At 34.7% G+C, this 18,542-nt stretch overlaps 4 protein-coding genes across 4 annotated transcripts; 1 reads left to right on the top strand and 3 right to left on the bottom strand.

Moving 5' to 3' along the window:
• Positions 1-76: 76 nt before the first annotated feature.
• Positions 77-2,656, bottom strand: TRIADDRAFT_18881 (uncharacterized protein; the record flags this gene model as incomplete). The annotated part of the gene is made up of 13 exons (XM_002108240.1): positions 77-140; positions 256-429; positions 519-600; positions 697-884; positions 1,010-1,085; positions 1,176-1,260; positions 1,345-1,394; positions 1,442-1,553; positions 1,624-1,722; positions 1,835-1,888; positions 2,102-2,185; positions 2,316-2,432; positions 2,612-2,656. The coding sequence occupies 13 exons, from the start codon at positions 2,654-2,656 to the stop codon at positions 77-79; spliced, it is 1,230 nt and encodes a 409-aa protein (XP_002108276.1).
• A 1,807-nt stretch (positions 2,657-4,463) lies between these two features.
• TRIADDRAFT_63571 (expressed hypothetical protein) lies at positions 4,464-7,777 on the top strand (the record flags this gene model as incomplete). The annotated part of the gene is made up of 9 exons (XM_002108971.1): positions 4,464-4,470; positions 4,650-4,669; positions 5,719-5,796; positions 6,127-6,273; positions 6,396-6,464; positions 6,658-6,717; positions 6,942-6,995; positions 7,126-7,262; positions 7,351-7,777. 9 exons carry the CDS (start codon positions 4,464-4,466, stop codon positions 7,370-7,372), a joined length of 594 nt encoding a protein of 197 aa, XP_002109007.1. The 3' UTR covers positions 7,373-7,777.
• A 347-nt stretch (positions 7,778-8,124) lies between these two features.
• On the bottom strand, positions 8,125-11,491 carry TRIADDRAFT_52586 (uncharacterized protein; the record flags this gene model as incomplete). Its single annotated transcript, XM_002108239.1, has 12 exons — positions 8,125-8,232; positions 8,375-8,558; positions 8,664-8,713; positions 8,824-8,902; positions 9,005-9,173; positions 9,237-9,342; positions 9,433-9,540; positions 9,642-9,737; positions 9,839-10,038; positions 10,426-10,529; positions 11,014-11,164; positions 11,359-11,491. 12 exons carry the CDS (start codon positions 11,489-11,491, stop codon positions 8,125-8,127), a joined length of 1,488 nt encoding a protein of 495 aa, XP_002108275.1.
• Positions 11,492-12,834: 1,343 nt separating this feature from the next.
• TRIADDRAFT_37071 (uncharacterized protein) lies at positions 12,835-14,962 on the bottom strand. Its single transcript, XM_002108238.1, has 9 exons — positions 14,837-14,962; positions 14,478-14,644; positions 14,288-14,408; positions 14,123-14,188; positions 13,739-13,955; positions 13,444-13,579; positions 13,272-13,374; positions 13,103-13,184; positions 12,835-13,007 (listed from the first exon to the last, which is right to left on the bottom strand). The coding sequence occupies exons 1-9, from the start codon at positions 14,897-14,899 to the stop codon at positions 12,907-12,909; spliced, it is 1,056 nt and encodes a 351-aa protein (XP_002108274.1). The 5' UTR covers positions 14,900-14,962; the 3' UTR covers positions 12,835-12,906.
• Between the last annotated feature and the right edge of the window lie 3,580 nt (positions 14,963-18,542).

The raw sequence follows: 18,542 nt of genomic DNA, 5'->3' as shown, positions 1-18,542 counted from the left end.
TGCTTTTTTTAAATCACGCCTCATACAAATACTTTATGCAATCAGATTGTTTAGTTATAATAATGGCTTTGTTGCATTAATGTTGTGACCATTGAATTGTTTTCAAATCAATACCATCCTGAACCATTTCATATAATGGGCTAAACAATTATTTAAATTTTACAGTAATCAATGATCAACATCCGATGGATATTTACGGTATATCATATTTATAGACCATAATTTAAAGATATCGGGTTTAAAATTATAACTTACCTCATCTCTCGTAGATTCCTGACACATCTAACACATTTATCAACTGTGTAATCAACCTCTGCTTCCGTTGTAAATCTTCCAATACCAAATCGGATTGAAGAGTGAGCTAAATCTTCATCGGCGCCAATAGCTCTTAAAACGTAAGACGGCTCCAAAGAAGCTGATGTACAGGCGCTGTGTAGGGGGATAACGACATTAAAGACAACAATTAATCTTTACGCTTTTATTAATGAGTTAATTAAGTACATTTAGTTCTTAATTACCTCCCTGACGATAATGCTATGTCCTTCATAGCCATTAATAAGCTTTCTCCTTCTACGTAAGCGAAAGATAGATTTACACAGCCTATAATTTAATTAGAAGAATTTAAATACGATATTTCCATTTTCCATAGTCATATTTCACAGGCGCTCTTTGTAAGTAACTGTAATTCATGCAGACCTGGAAATGAATATTCCGGCTCTCCATTTCTGATTACGAAATCTAGTTGTGATGTTATCCCATCAACTAGGCGTTTCGATAAAGAACTGATACGCTTATGGTCGTATTCCATTTCTTCTTGAGCAATATCACAAGCAGTTCCCAAACCTACCACTAAAGGTGTAGGAACGGTTCCACTTCGAATACCTCTAAAATTATTGAATTTACAGTTGATCTATTACTGTAGACACAGGTTTAGCTCTTCACTTACTCTACTCTGTACCACTTAGTGTGAATTTTTTTAACTAAAGATATTATCAATTATTTTACGAACCTTTCTTGTCCTCCACCACTTTGAAGAGCTTCAACTCTTACACGAGGGCGACGACGCACATACAGGGCACCGATCCCTATACAGTAAATCAAATTCGACAATAAATACTCTTGACTTGTCATTCATACTAGTAAGACACGATAATCAAATCTGATGATATAGTTACCTTTCGGACCATATAATTTATGACCACTGATAGACATAAGATCAATCTTCATCTTATTAACATCGATAGGGATCTTTCCAACGGCCTACAGACAAATCAAATTATTAACTTAGCTAGTGAGAGACAAACTACTAGTTATCTCTCAAACTACGTATACAATCTGCATTACCTGAGCAGCATCGGTGTGAAAAAAGATCTTATTGGATCTACAGATAGACCCTAATTAAGAATGTAGGTTAGTATTATTTTATAAAGGTTGAGCTAACAAACTAACAAATTCTTGCCAATTTCTTCAACGGGTTGAGTGATACCAATTTCATTATTTACAGCCATAATCGAGACTAAGCCAGTGTCAGGGCGAATCGCATCGCGAAATTTCTATTAGTAGTAGCAAAATCCGGTATCATTTTAAATTTTGCAATCTAATATGCTTTAATATATCACTGACCTCAAGATCTATGATGCCATTTTGTTGTACTGGTAAATAAGTAACATCGAAACCTTCGTGCTCCAGAGCACGACAAGAGTCCAAAACACATTTATGCTCCTGCGAGAAATACGCTATTTAAACTACAAGAATGCCTCCTCCGTATACAGTAGTAAGGTATTTATGTCAAACACTGTAAGCTTTTAAATCATAAGATGTACAAGATCGATACCGTTTGAGTAGTAATGACATGCTTCTTTTTACTTTTATAAAATCTGCCTACTCCCTAAGCGCAGCAAAAATAGTTTCAAATATAAACAAATTAGACATTGATAAACTAATAATTACTAAGGTAATATATTTCTTGTTTAGTCGATGATTTACAAAGTGTAACAATATTTTTATTCACTGCTGACGTTATACTATTTATAACTACTAATTATACGAGTAATGTTGCTGAGCTAGTGCCGGTAATCGGAAATAGTCGTGTACAGCATACTTTGATAGCAACATTGTTTGATTCAGTAGCGCCACTTGTAAGAATGATATCGCGAGGGTCAGCTCCAATAAGAGCGGCAACTTTCTGCAAGATACATTGTCAGGAAGAAATATTGAGAAAATACATTCAGAAGTGACGAAACGCAGGTTTAACATCACCAAACATGTAAAATACTACATTGATCTACTATAGTGAAGTTAAGCCTTTCTTATACCTGACGAGCAATTTCCACTGCTTCTTCACTTTCCCAACCATACGGATGAGTTCGAGAATGAGGATTTCCGTAATATGAAAGTAAGTAGGGCATCATTGCATCAAGGACTCTTGGATCCTAATTGAAGTGTGCATTGCAATTATTAAGATTAAATGATACCTTATCACTTACAGGCAACGTAATTGTACTTGTTTTAAATTTTACAATAATTGAAACCACAATTATAATACCAATAGTAATATATACTCGTATACACAGAATGTCATTAGTCAATTTAATATTTTCAGCTTTATTACCAAAGGTGTAGTTGCTTGAGCATCTAAGTATAATGCGCGACCCATACTTTCTGATTCTTCTACAGGTATTATAAAATTGAATCAATCTGAAGTACTGAATTAATATTTCACGAAATTGATTTTACTATAACATGCTAATAAAATTCGAAAATTGAAGCATTACAGCTACGAGGTGCTGCAAATTTTAAGGTATGAGCACCATAATAATACATAAACTATAATGACCATATCTGACTATCGGCTACCCGTAGAACCACTCACCCATACGCTCTCGAGCCACCGTAGTAAAATTAGCAGTTTTGAAATGTTTGCAAGTATTCATTGGCATTAATCGTTGGGTGGAAGTATTTCCACTCAAGATTCGTCGAATCGTTGGCAACATTATTGCAATTGACTACCGAAATTTTAGCCTCAAACGAAAATATCTCAAAAATTCAGATTGTTGTTTACCCTATGGATTGATCGATTCGTACCGTAATGAATCAGCAAGTTTTGATCAGAAGTGAACTGCTGCTATCGATAGATTATTTAGCTGGAGGGCTTGTATTTTAATTTGATCTATTTATTAACTGTAAGTAGCAGTGTTAAGTTGTCACTAATGGCTTATAATATCAATCAATACTACTACACTGATGATCTGAATAGCTGAAATTATATGCGAATTATAACGTACTCATACAGTCCTCTTTGATTGATTTCATAACCAAGGGAATTTGCACAAACTAGTTGTCAAAGGTGGTCTTCAGGTAAGTGGGGCTACTGAGCATGCCCATTGTACAGTCTAATATCAGTGTACACTGCACAGCACGGTATACTACAACAGTATATATACCCATCTAGTGTTTAGGCATGTTTACTGTACAGGCAGAGGCCTGGATTTGAGTACCGGCCGTCATACCGGACTAGTCTAGATATTAGATTTTCATTGTCATAGTTAGTACAGTATGAGCATTGACCACTGAGCAGGCTACAGTACTATACTCGAAAAAAGAGGGGGGGAGGGGGCACCTACATACTAAAAGCAGAGAAGCAAAGCGGCCCGGACCGTCAGTGTAAAATAATATGGAGGCCTATATTATTTTCCGCTCATTCTACTATACGATACCAATGGAATCGTACGTATATCATACTGCACAAAATCAACTTAGCAGCCTATTAGCAGCTAATTTAGATGTCAAGCGCAGACAGAGTAGTGTGTGCCGTTACAAACAGCGATACAGTTGAAATGATCTAAAAAATAATAATAATTGGCCTCCACAATATTAGTACTGTACTGGATAGTCAACGATCGCTTTACGTCCCTCTTTTCTTTTCTTTCTTTTATGTATACTTATTGTACAGTAGTCCCTGCCATAAGCTGCTAAAAGTGTACAAGGAAACCTGTCTCGAACACTGTCGCCTCTGTAATTGACCACTTTTTATTAAAAGTGAATTTCTGCATGAATGTCCCCTCGTCCACTGTGTCCACTCGCTCCATCCCACTGGCCGATGAAAACCGATGGAAATGAAATCATTTCTACTTTTAGCATACAGTACAGTACCAGTGCCATGACAATATTATCACTGTACGACAGTTATGACGTAATATCCTAACTTTAATCTGGAGTCTACTGTAGTACAGTCCAGTCCAGTGCAGTATTAGTTGCGTGTTGATTACAGTACAGTACCGTACGTAATATCACACAGTACAGTGCACAGTACTGTAGCTTACGGTGCACAGTACTGTACTGGACTGTACTGTTATACTGTATATAAAATTATGTTCCAACGTAACCAGTAACAAAAGTCTGGAGGAGTCAAAATTGAAAACATTAAACCGAAATAACTGCTAGGAAACGCAATCAACCGGACTATGGATGGTAATAACCCATTCGATATGATTAAAGATATCAGTTATTATCTTCGCAATGATTTACCCTATGATTTTAATAAATTTGTAAATAGATAGAGTGGTCTTTATAGCGTACTTCATTGAATATACGCTTGATTAATTCATGGCAGATCGTGCTAATTTCTAATATCTTGTGTGTTGTTGTAGATACCTTATTTCAATTAAAGGTTAGTATATTTGGTTGGTCTTGATCAGCAGATTAGCGAGGATAAAACTACTCATACGTGCAAAAGAAAAATCCACTTCGATAGCTATGACCTAACTACGCTCACAGTAAAATGTTTTCATCAAGTCCGTACAACATGTTATACTCTAACGCCAACTCTGTGCTTCCATTGCTACCAGTGGTGAACCCAGTAAACCTTATTAAGCAACTTCAGGGTTATTTGTTGTATGCGACTCGTATGCTTAGAATCAACTTTTTGAATTATTAGCGATTACATACAGTAATATCAGAAAGTTAATGATCAATAGCATGATATACAGGTGTAGTGTACTGCTAGTAGAAAAATAATATCATAGTGACAACATAACGACCATGAAGTGCTTAGTGAATTCGGTGGTCTAGTTAACAAGCAATACGCAAACAGAAAAGCTAACTGGGATACTTCAGCAACTTTAATTCGTGCCTCTGTACAAATGTCAATTGCTTTCACAGACACATATTCATTACTGTATAAACGTTGTTAAAGTTTTGAAATTTCAACTGAAAGATTTAAGATCACTGATGATGGGATATGACGGGATTTGAAAGTATGATCAGGAAGTATACATTTTAATGGACTAAACGGTTGTCAACATGCTCCGTGTAAAATTGTATTATCTGCACAGACCTTTAGTTAAAGAAAGCTTACTCTACTGTATATCGTCAAGATTAATTTGCTCCTGCAGGGTATCTTAAAGTGCGAGTTTGATAAATTCTTTCTCAGTGTTCGTTTGTCTTGCAATACTGTAGTGGTGTTATAGTTACTATTGAAGTATTAGAGTATATTGTATGCTTACAAGTTATATTATACAGTACCATAGTAGTCTTCGATATACAGGAGCACAGCTAAATATCTGTCTGTAATGTATTTCTCTCTTCCGACAGTAATGACTGGACTAGTATGCAGTATGCACAAATCTCTATGACAACAATATGTATACTGTATGCCTTAATAATGGAATCCTATTTGTAAATCAAATTCAGTACTTTTTCTCTTGATTCTTTACAAAGTTTACGACAAAACAACTCGAGCGTTTTGCAAAAAAATGCGAAAAAGACGAAGTAGTCCAGAAGAATAAAGTCAGAAAGGTATCTGAGTGAGCAACATCATGTTTTAATTTAATTTTAAAGTAGCTATTCTACTGTACACTAGTAGAAAATGCAATGAACGAGTAGCCCAAAAATGAGCTAGGATTCTGGAAATGGATTACCTTAGATTTAAAAATGAAGAATATTCCTAGCCTAATGTAAATAACGGTTGTTGCAGTTATTATAATTCATTATGCAGTTAACGTATCATAGATGTGTAGTTATAACTTATTCATGCTAAATAAGTAACCTAAGCACATATTTTTTCAACCAAAATTAAAGTTGTAACTTTTAAGAATACAGTAACATGACGGGTATTAATTGCTTCAGGCACTGACTCAAGGGAACGTTGAAGGTGCTCGCATTTATGCTGAGAATGCTATAAGAAAGAAGAATGAAGGTTTAAATTATCTAAGAATGGCTTCGCGCGTTGATGCTGTTGCTAGTAAAGTCCAAACGGCAGTTTCTATGAAACAGGTATGATTAATCCTATAAGCACTTCTAAGAATTTCGTCTTAGAAGTTCCTGAATCCAGACTGATCACTTGATAATCTGTCAAGTAAGTTCTGAGTATTACGTTCTCATATGATTCCATTAAGGTTACTCGTAATATGAGTGGAGTTGTAAAAGGCCTCGATAAAGCTATGCAAACCATGGATCTTCAAAAGGTAGCAACATCGTAATTGTTTTAAATTATAATCTATTCTTGATACATGCCTATTTTATGTATTCATATCTCACCTATATTTATTGACATAAATATTGCCATAATTAATAAAATTATATCTACAAACATAACATACGTCATGCAATTAAGACATCTCGCCGTTATAATATATACGTGTAAACTTCAACATATAGGTTACAGCTACAATGGAAAAATTCGAGAAAGTATTTGAAAACCTCGATGTTCACACCCAGGTTAGTAAGATATTAAATAGACAGTAAGGATTTACCAATAACATTGCAATGATATTATACCGATAAATTGATAGCGAATAAAAGTACGATTGCAACTTCTAAAAAAATATTTAATGTAAAATACGAGTGTAAACTCAATAGATAGAGCGCAATACCCTTCTGTCTCTCTTTATCCTCATTGAAATGTAAGTTGTTTTATTAAAATATTTTTTGCCATCATATAGACCATGGAGGATTCAATGGGAAATGCTACAACTTTAACAACTCCAACTGATCAGGTACTATCCCTTATAGACTATCTATAAAACTTTGTTTGCCTGAAAAATGCTATCTCAAGCCCCAATTTATAAATTATATTTCTCTAGCTATGAATTCATATGGATTGCTATACTTCTTGATATATAACAGGTTGATACATTAATCCAGCAAGTTGCCGAAGAAAATGGCTTGGAAGTTATGTCGCAATTAGAAAATGCACGCCCTAGTACTGACTCGATTTCAGCGGGCAGTTTGTCCAATAAAGAAGGAGATGCTCTTTCTCGAAGGTAATTTTTCGGCCAAGATATCTTTATATACATTATATTCAATTGACTTAAAAAATAAAATTGTGTTTTTCCCCGTAATTGTTATTAGGCTTGCGCAGTTACGTAACTGACGAATTGCCAAGTAGGTCGCTTAACAACGGCAAGACGTCTGGGATACCTTATCATTCATAGATTTGAACGTCAGCCGAATAATTAAAAACGGGCTATTTTTAGGTGCTATTATTGTCGTTTCTAATTTACAACTCAGTCATGTGTATATCATCTCTATTTCTGCCTAGTAGAATCAAAACATAGTTGACTAAGTTTCATCTGTTTTGCTGTAGCTACGAATTTAGTAAGCTTTAACAGAATGTATATATATATATATATATATTATATAGTATAATCGAGATAACTTGATGTTTAGACATATGCAAACACGATTTGGGTATCATTTATAAGAAAACGTATTCGTATATGTTCATATCTTGTATATGATTATATTCCATAAAAGTTTAAAAATATCTTTGGGACTGCTAATGTATAAAGCGCCAAGTGGTAATGGATGCACACTACTAAATAAAATAAACTTCTTGACGATAAGATTGTATTGCTTAATTTGATCAAATATCTTAGCTGATTTCTATTGATATTAACAACCGCAAGGGTTGCCGCATTTTAAGTAACTCCTCCATAATGCCACCAATTCCTCTGGTGAGTGTTCAGGGGAAGTATACATATTTTTATTGCAGGTAGAGAAACATTCCCAATTTCCATCCTAGGATTTACAAAAAATAGGACAATACGTATATCATTCTAGTAAACTTTACGTATATGAAGTGGTCGGAAATTTTTATGACTACGTATTAAATCATAATATTTATTACAAAGTCTTCTTAGTTAGTGTCAATATAAATAGATCAGTGATTGTTACTTTAATCAGCAACGGAGCAAGAGCAGTCATCCAAATTCCCATGGACACATCTTCTCCCTAATAAGAAGCATAATGCATTTAGAAATTTCAATATTAAATTTTATAGATTATCTTTCTGTGTGGCTGAAATGGCCAGGATAAATATAAGCATACACATAGCTCAGTCTGTAGGTCTGTACAACAAAGGAACTAGTCTTACGTAACTAAAATTGAATGATAAGACCTGATAGGGTTTCAACCATTGTCTGTTGTTTGCCAACCATTTGATGATATCAGCTGTTAAAATGCTACCACTACCACATGCGAATGCTGGATAAATCGGACAGTTGTAGTCCAATTCGCTCCATTTCCCAAATCGCTCTACTGGCCAGTTCGAACGAAAACTAATTTAATTGAGACAAACAATGACACTCATAACCTAAGATACTTCTAGGGTTATACTATATAAGTAATACAACACTAAAACCAACTATAATGCAAACACTTACTTGCCCCACCAAAACTTACGCTTCTCCAGTAGATCAAGACTATGTATAGCCTGAAAATCATCAAGTACAGAAGCATTACGAGCAATAATGGCACGTTACTGCTCCACTATTATTTTTAAAAAGCTACAACTCTAGATTGGAGGTAATAGGATTACAGTACCTCTACAATGGAGTTGATATTTACAAAACAGTCATCATCTACTTTCATGAATAACTGAAATTCGAGATTTTTCATTAACCTATAGTTAGCGAGTATAGAACATCATAATTATTAAATAACTACTAATTGTTATTTTATATGAAGTCTGTTAATATTATACTATTTCGTAATTTTTGCATACCAATCATAGAAAAGGAGCATTTTACTTGCTAAAGTTCGATAAACGTCCATGTGAGGCACAAGAACAATATCATCATATGCAACCATTTCCTGATGTAGAGCTTCCCGTTCCTCATTTAACAACTCTTTATACTCATCTTCTGTATAATTCGCTGTTATAGTAGCTTCTTCTATTTAAATAAATTCTCTCAGTCTAACATCATTGATTAATGATTAAAATTTTCTCATTCCACCTTTAATTTTGTATTGAAAAGATAAGCCGATGTCTACTAATCTTCTCTTCAACATAAATTCTTCTTCGCGAGGTATTCCATTCGTGTCATGATTATATAATTTCAGCTATCATGAAATTGGGATTAAAACATGAAGTTTAATAAAAATTTAAAATTTATAATCTCTTCATCTCGAAATCCAGATAGCATACGAAACCTCGAAAATTTTAATAGCATTTTCTCCTTCATCTAGTATCCAATCGGAGCGCTTTCTTGAAATAGCTACATTAGTAATATTTTCAGCAAAGACACACCCAATGAATCCCTGTATAATTTAGACCATCACTATTATTTTAATGTGGTTATTGATTGCATGACTGTTACTACAAAAGCGTTACAGGTAGAGTAACCGCATAAACGACCTACTTTGGGTAACAAATAATAACCAATGTCACTGTAACGAAAGTTATGGAAGACTCTACCAGGATTATTATGGTTAAAAGTGGTATGAGCAACGGTTTGCTATAGCAAGAAGTTTTAAAATTTGGCTCTTTAATTAAAGTCATGTGACTAACAAATATCTTCAAAATAATAACATCAACTGGTAAAGTAATTTTCAGTACCTGACTAATTTCATCATATAAGTACAATTTTGTGCCTTTATTTCGATTTTCTTTGAAGTTGATCATACCCAGTGAACTAATAACAATAGGATGGTAAACTGTAAAACGGATCCCTAACGAAAAATAATGATTCGTATCCTCATCTCTAGAATATTCAAAGTTGGATTTCAGTTGGACAACGGAATGAACATCTGAAGAATCTTAAATCATAATACATATAGTTAGCAATTACGCTTTATAAATAAATTTATGTTGTACTCGCTTACTATACAATATGTAATGATAAAATCTATGAAATTCACCACGAAATAGAAATAACATAACAAAACATAATTCCTGTAACAGCTAATTCCCTGTACGTTTTATATTTCACAATAAATATAGGACATTATACATAACAAACTAATCAATTACATGCAATAATATTTACAACAGGTGCTGTATCATAAAATCAGCTAATCAATTAATAAAATAGTACTTATTTATTCTTTCATAATACTATACAGCAGGGCTATAGCAGATTAAATTTACTAGACATTATATATAACTACGATTATTATTACTTAATTTTACAATTTAAAACGCACTTCTTATGATCTTTTTTTGACATGTATATTGATCTTCCCGCCATACCGGAGGAATCATACATGGAGAATCGCCGACAATGAACTTTACTAATATTTTAAATTTTCTGTATCAAAAATTAAATGAATAATCCGTGAATTAATTATTATCAACCTGATCTACGAATATACTAATGCAAGAAATACAAAGACAATAGTAATAATAAATAACCTTGATATCTTAAAATATAGTTCACTATTGACAGTATTAATTTCATGAAAACTATATATAACGAGCAATACAGTACTATTCATTCAATCTGCATCTGAAGTATGAGTGTAACCTAGCAATAAAATTATGCCGTATTCCCTAAATTTACTAAGTACAACATATTGATTGATTGATTAATTATATTACCTATCTTTCGTCATGAAAGCATCTCGACGAAACTAATCACTAATATCAAAACTTTAACCGTAGTAAAGTCTATAAGAGTATGATTAAATATGAAAATTTGGCTAGATTTGCAAAAATTCAACTCAGGTATAACAGAGAATTAATTATTCAATGCTATACGTCGTTGGAATCTGTAAATCAGCATGCGTATTCACCTGGTTATTAACTGCTGATTTGTCATCAAAGCACCAAGCCATGTATCTCGAATAGCCTGCCTTAATTTTGAATTATTACGGGCGGACACTATGCCAATAACCATATCATACGATCCTTCATTGAGCATGTTTTTGAAATGAGAAAAGAAAACTGAGATACGATAGAAAAATAGAATGCACTCATATTATAATTGCAATCTGTGAACGCGTAGAACTAACTTATCTCTAAGCTGATCATAATAACGTAAAACATCAGAAAACTGGCATACTATACTACCAATTAGTATTAGGAAGATATTACAGCAGGCTACATAAACAAATTTGCATATTAGCTCAAGGTCTTACGTAAATCGTCATTGCTAGCAATGAAATTGTAACAAAATGGCCATGCAAGTAACCCTATGATACAAAATAGTAATAACATAGGTAAAGAGCAGTCAAGGAATATCGGTAAAGGATTTCTTCCATTAATTGCCATTGCTCCTAGGAGGATCCTTCCATTATTTAGTCCTTTATGCTTCAAAGCATAACATTTAGCAACTGAGCAAGCATAATTTGCTCGAGAACTACAGCTAGTAGCGCAGTACAGTACAGTGTACTCTAGTGTTGTCCTGATTTCCTGCTCTGCAATGAAGTTCAATCAGTGCAATACAGAACAGCATACAGTACTATAAGTACTATACAATATACTGTACAGTACAGTACTACTGTACTGTATATAGTAGTGTACATACTGTATAGTGTACATTTACAGTTACAGTTGGTAGTCCCTGAGTAAAGTCTTGGATGACTAGAAACCCAGCAATCTAGGCTAGCAATCTAGTAGTCCTTGAGTAAAGTAGAACTTTTCACGCAACATCTGCCATGTAAATGTGCTGTACGTAGGTATACAATGTCAGTTGTACAGCTCTGCAGACACAGAAGTCATTTATTTATTAATAAGATCCCTACTATATAGTATGTATCCTTAACTAGACTAAATAATTTGTAGTCCACTACAGCACATAATCATTCTACAATACAGTCCAGGGTACTGCATTGTCGCTAGTCTATGCAGTTTATCTGCAACACCGTCTGGTATAGCACTTCGACCTCATTTGAAGATCATGTTTTATTTGGATGAATAGATTTTCTTTGCATGCAGATATGGTGGATGTAAAATAACAAACCTTGAGCATCGAAATCTATTCTCGTCTTTATATACTGTAAGCAGTTTATTGTTTTAATTTAAGATACTAACTGTAAATAGGCTATTATACTGGATACTATGCTATCGACAGTATAGTATGCATGCATAACATGAGCATATCTGCATTAAAAAAATTAATTATATGCATTGATTGTGACTTCATGATATTTCCCGTCACACTTTTCACACCTGTAGTATTGCTCTCTTATATTATTATAATTAGTAAACCATAAAGATTAAAAGTGCTTTCCTAACCAATCTCGATACACAAGAAATTGCATGACTAATCGTCAAAATCTTTTTATTTTTTATAATAGACTATTCAATAGAGCACTGTCACAATATGAAAGGGAACAGAATTGTATCAAAACAAATTGATATACAAAACCTATAAGTGATGTTTAGCTACTTTATCCGACAGTACCGTGGTATTCTAGATAACTTATGCGATTTAAGAGGGCATACAGGCATACACCAACTAAATACACGCTTCTTCAACATATCTCACAGTATAAATTATAAACTACCTTAAAAGCTACTGTTATAACAGCACATTTTTCGCTATGCTTCATTTATATCTGACAAAATTCACATTCATGGTCATAGCAATACTTTTGATAATACTTAAGTTTGTAATTCACATTGCCCGATAATTGATCTTCATTTCAACGATGCTCTTTATCTTAGCGATACCTTACCATAACCTATGACGCAGAAGGCTTCAATGGTGTATTAGCATTCGCTGCTTGTGGAAAGGTCGTATGATAGCTCGCCAATGATAAAAATTGTGCTGTGATCATGTTACCTATGAAAGAAACACTCCTAACTTAGTTGCGAGTCACATAGTAATTCCATTTATTACTTAATCGAACAATAGTACTAAAAGGGTAGCGATTATACCTGCAAACCATCTCCCATTTAGAGACTTAACCGCCCTAGCAGCAACATCAATCGTTTGACACTTTACGTACACAATACCTTTCTACGAATGACAAAAGAATTACACACGTAGGGTTAGGCATGGTAAATAATAAGCTCAAGTGAAACTAGGAAGCAACAGAAGTCTTACAGGGGAAGTTTTATCTACATATACATGGTAAACATTTCCATGCTTGTTGCACTCTTCAATGATATCGTCACGGATATCTAAATCCCAATCCTGATCCGTTTCTCTGTAGTAAACAACATCTCTAAACATAAATTCAAGATTTTCAAAAAAGTGACGGCAAAAGCGTACTTACTTAGCTGGGTCAAACATATTCGATATTAAGAAACAAGGCGAAGCTTGCACCGTATTAGCTGCCGGAATTAGACCAGTAGCAGGAAGAGTTGGTCCAGGCACAGGCACAGGCACCGGCACAGACACCGGCACAGTAGCTGAGGAAGTATTGCTTAATGCGGTAGGTGGGTTTAAATCTTTAAGCAGATATAAAATGCATTAAAAATTGTTTGCAAGACAAAGAAGTTAATGTTAAAAACTTTTAATAAAAGGAGATATGATGCAGTACGGAATTAAACTCTAATTATCAAACTTACTGGCATTATGTGTCTGAGATAATTTAGCCATCAACGCAACACGTGATAACGAATTCATTTCGATTCCACCTCTTTCGGTGTCATCATCATCTAGTGCAGACATTGCTGACAAATCAGCACTTCTATCGGTTACGGTGCCAACTTTAATTGGTCTACCTGCCACCTCCAGACCGTTGAGTTGCTCAAGAGCTCTTCTAGCACTATCAGGTTCTTTGTACTGTATATTATCATGAATCAATAAAACATGATTAAAATTTACTCCTGCATCAGTTGCTTAAACTCAGACACATTAACGTATAACTTGAAAAGTTAGGCTTACATTAGAGAAACTGACTAACAAAATAGATCATCAATATCACGAACTGGTACAATAGTTTATACTACCTGAATGAATCCATATCCCTTTGAAACATTGGTATCACTATCTCTTATTATGTTTACGTTTTCAACCTATCGTTTTTTAACATAGAAACGGTAACTTCCGATCATGCAAATGTCATTAAGAATACAGCGATATATTGACATAATTCGTATGCAGCATCATATTACCAATCCGAACGGTTCAAAAATAGCACGCAGCATATCTTCGTTAATGTTGTAATGTAACGACCCGATATATAAACGCGTTGGTCCTTGCTGTGCTTTCTGCTGAGCTTGCAGTGCAGCAATCCTATAAGCAAGTTTTATCTGAATTATACCATGGATAATATAGTTAACACGTGAAATTATCAAGACTCACTTATTCTTCTCTGACTGAGTACGTTGGATCATTATTGGAATTCCTTCAACTTTCGTACCATTTAACTTCAGTGCTTTATCGACAGAATCTACTAGACGAAATTCAACATAAGCAATGCCTTTGGACCGACGGGAATTACGATCAGCAATAACCCGTATATCTCGCATCTGAAACGTTAAAATGTTAAGATCGTTAATTTCGATAAATGATACAATGTCAAATACAGAACGAAAGCTGCATGCTGCGAGTTAAAACTGTATTTTCGACACGAAATAGCAAACGGATATAAGATCTCTTCTGACTTTCATTTACTCTACATCTTAATAACTTTAATTTGGGACAATTAAATCATATGGTACCTCCCCAACAGGAGAAAATAATTCTTCCAGTTGTCTTCTACCAGTTCTACCAGCTAACTGCATGCAAAATACTGTCCTCTGATCCCTTTCATCTGGAGTTAGCTGAGGTGAAGCTGCACGTGGAGGCCTAAATAAATCAATGCGAATTGAATCTTATGTATAACTTTATCATCCATTTTAGGGTTTGTAGTTACATTAATACCAATTAGCAAAATTTAGAGGTTAACCATTTTGCATCGTTACCTTTCCGCAGGTTGAGCTGGACTCTTACTTTTACTACGACTCTTGCGTCTTCCTCCATGCTTACTTTCCTTATCTCTACTCCTACTTCTTCTACGATGACGATCGTGGCTTCGGCTTCTACTCCTCCTATCATTTTAAGTTGAATTAACATATAGTGTGATCAACGGTGCAGTAAATGTAATATAATAACGCTAACAATCTTAAGCTTTTGACAGTCTATCCAGTTATTCAAAAGTCGCAATCTGGAAAAAAATTACAACATTTTTTCATCACTGTACCGATGCCTATGTTTTGGAGACCGACGGCGAGGGGATCGACGACGGCGAGGCGATCGACTACGACGGCGTGGCGATCGACTACGACGGCGTGGAGATCGACTACGACGACGTGGAGATCGACTACGACGACGTGGAGATCGACTACGTCGTCGAGGACTGCTACTGCGGCTTCTACTCTTTTTTCTTTTCTTGCTTTTACTATATTTTATCATATTAAGCAGTATTATATAAAAATTCATAGTTTAGTATAATCAATGTCAAGTAAAAGTCCATAGGGATTTACAATTGTGACTAAAATTTTCATTTGAACTATGGCGGACGATATTTACCTCTTGCGATCTCCACTAGCGTCGTTCTTTTCTTGGTCCTTGTCTTTATCTTCTTCTATGGGCTTCACTTCATTCTATAATTAAGGATTTGAAATATTTTTCAAGAAAAAAAAATTGGTAATTTATCAGCATGATGCAGCTAAGTATTCGGGTAGCTTCCTTGCTTTCATCGACTGACAACAATCGATTACTCAATCTCTCGATCTATCAATCGAACACCAATGGTTACGTATTGACAGCAGCAGGCCTAGAAGCAGACAACATAACGCATACGGTCGAGGCATATCGCAATACCAACTATTATTTAAAGTAGAATAAATGCAACGGAAGCGAATTATCTGAACAAAACAAATATACTGTATCAAAGTCTTAACACAATACGAATCCCGAATACAAATAACAACGACGCATAGCAATGTTAATGCGAATTCTCTCATGACGCACAATCGATGAGTGATAGTATCATAAGTGCCCAGGTAATTGTTAATTTAGACGAAATGGTAAACCTACAGAAATGTACTACTACAACGAGTACAATTTAAATATCAGCAGTGACGCAAAGTGAGACGATTTCTCCCAAACTGTTCTCTACCTCAATATAACTTCAAGCTGTAAGCACGTTGTAAAAGTCAATAAGCTCTAGAAAAGAGAATGCATACAACTGTCAGCATCATAGTTATTTGTGGACAGACCCACACCAATTCTTGTATAAGCACGCATAGTTTTTCATATCCTTTTCTCAGGAATAATATAACGAACTGATCTTTATAACAGATAATGATGCAGGTTGCTAGATTTCCACGTACGTACTGAATAGTCAATTTATTATAACAATCCATGTATATTGTACTGTATCGCAAGCTATATCGATATCATGAAACAATTTTGAGTCCTACACACTCAGTATTTATAGAAAACTAGTCTTCATTAAAGAAATAAAATATAATACTTGCCAATACTGTCTGTATACTTGTTCAACAACGAAGGAGTTACAATATACCAAGTGCATTACTAGTTACGATTACACGTTTTACGAGTATGTTGACTTGTAATTTCTCAAGGACATGAAAATTACTTGATTCCATCAAGTTATATAGAACACAAAGTACAGTACTATACAACTACATTCTACATTATAACGGAACAGAACAGCAGTTTTAGCTAATCATCCGGCTTAATTCAGATTTGAATAGAAATAAGCGTCATTACACAGTTATTAGCCATAGGCTATATTGAAACTACAGTACCGTATCCGCATAGACATGGCTAAGCAGTGGCGTGCTTTTATCATATGCAGTAAAAACGTCCAATTTTTATATGCGAATTTAGCATCTTATGCTGATTTACGTACTATTGTACAGTACATGCATACAATAGTATGCAATCTTTCTACGTATATATCATAAGTACTGCAAAGAGCAGGGATCGTAATCACTTTTATCCCTCTTGCATATTGAAGGACTATTGCACTATTATAGTACAATCTATATATATACATATACAGTACTACTACATCGATGCAGAAGACTTTGAGGTTTCCATTGCACCAAAGCGTATATTCTACTTGAAGTTGTTTAGTAGTGCTATAAACTTTACTACTGTACTATCTGCAAAATACTCAAGCGTCTCGATCCATTCTCAGTAAGTTATTTTTACTATCAGCATGTTATAATCGAAACCCGTTACCTCAGTCTTCTTATAAGGTGCTTCGATCAATTCATCGACATTAATATCATCAGCCATATTTTGTATTATTTAGTCACCAAATATAGCAAGATTTCACCTGTAAAGGTTACGCACCTAAATCACAAAATGAAATTTTCTTTCTTAAACAATAATAGAATAATTCAGAATCGTTAAAAGTCGACTAGTTGGATTAAACTTTATATCTAAGCATTCACTACAGCTCTGTAGTCTACGTCCAGTCAATGTATCAAGATGACACGATGGTACAGTATTGTAGTGTGGAAAAGGACATGCAAGCACAATAGTTTGCAAATAGTTGGAAGTATTTGAATTACTACCATACTGAGCGTATTCTATCAACTTTTGCCTATCATAGAATCTTAATACTTACCCGCAAAAGAACGTTTCAGAAAAGCAATGATGAAGAACGGCGCGATAAACGATTGCCAGGGAACGTCCGAAGAAAATGGCAGCGAGAAAAGTGAACTCGTCGCACTTTTTACTTCCAAGCAGCCAACAATGAGTTATGCCAGTATTGGACTAGCAGTGTAGCATGAAACATTACAGTCTAGTGAGTGTGTGCACGTGCCACAATGAGCATGCACACTTGTGCCGTCGAATACAGTACTTGCTAGTATTCTACTCTACAGTACACTGTATTGTAGTACTGTAGGTTTTTGCCCTTTTGTGAATAACTCAGGGCAAAAAAATCATTGACAATGAAGCAAATGGCCTCAAAATCATCTTTAATCTATGAACTACCAAGTCAACATTGCTACTAGAGGCAGGCAAGGACCTCTCAACTTTTTTTTTTGGGGGGGGGGAAATTTATCCCAAGTACAGAGTGCAGGATTGGTGATGTTGATGGGAACAATCTACACTGTTTCTTTAGTCATCAATTTCTTCATGAGTTAGAGTACAGCAAAAAGTGGAGTACAAAATCGAGAAGCCCGTGATAGAGGACACAGTTTACTATTGACCTCTGTGAGGTTTCAGGTTTCAGTGGTTAAAAAACTTCCAGTAGTGTACAGTGCAGTACGTTGTACTGTACCGTACAGACTGTCTGTGATGTTGATGGGAACCATCTACACTGTTTCTCTAGTCATCAATTTCTTCATTAATTAGAGTATAGCAAAAAGTTAAGTACAAAATCGAGAAACCCCTGATAGG

The sequence above is a fragment of the Trichoplax adhaerens genome, genomic scaffold (assembly GCF_000150275.1).
Source record: "Trichoplax adhaerens TRIADscaffold_1 genomic scaffold, whole genome shotgun sequence".
Lineage (NCBI taxonomy): Eukaryota > Metazoa > Placozoa > Uniplacotomia > Trichoplacea > Trichoplacidae > Trichoplax > Trichoplax adhaerens.
This window is presented reverse-complemented; position numbering and strand designations above follow the sequence as displayed.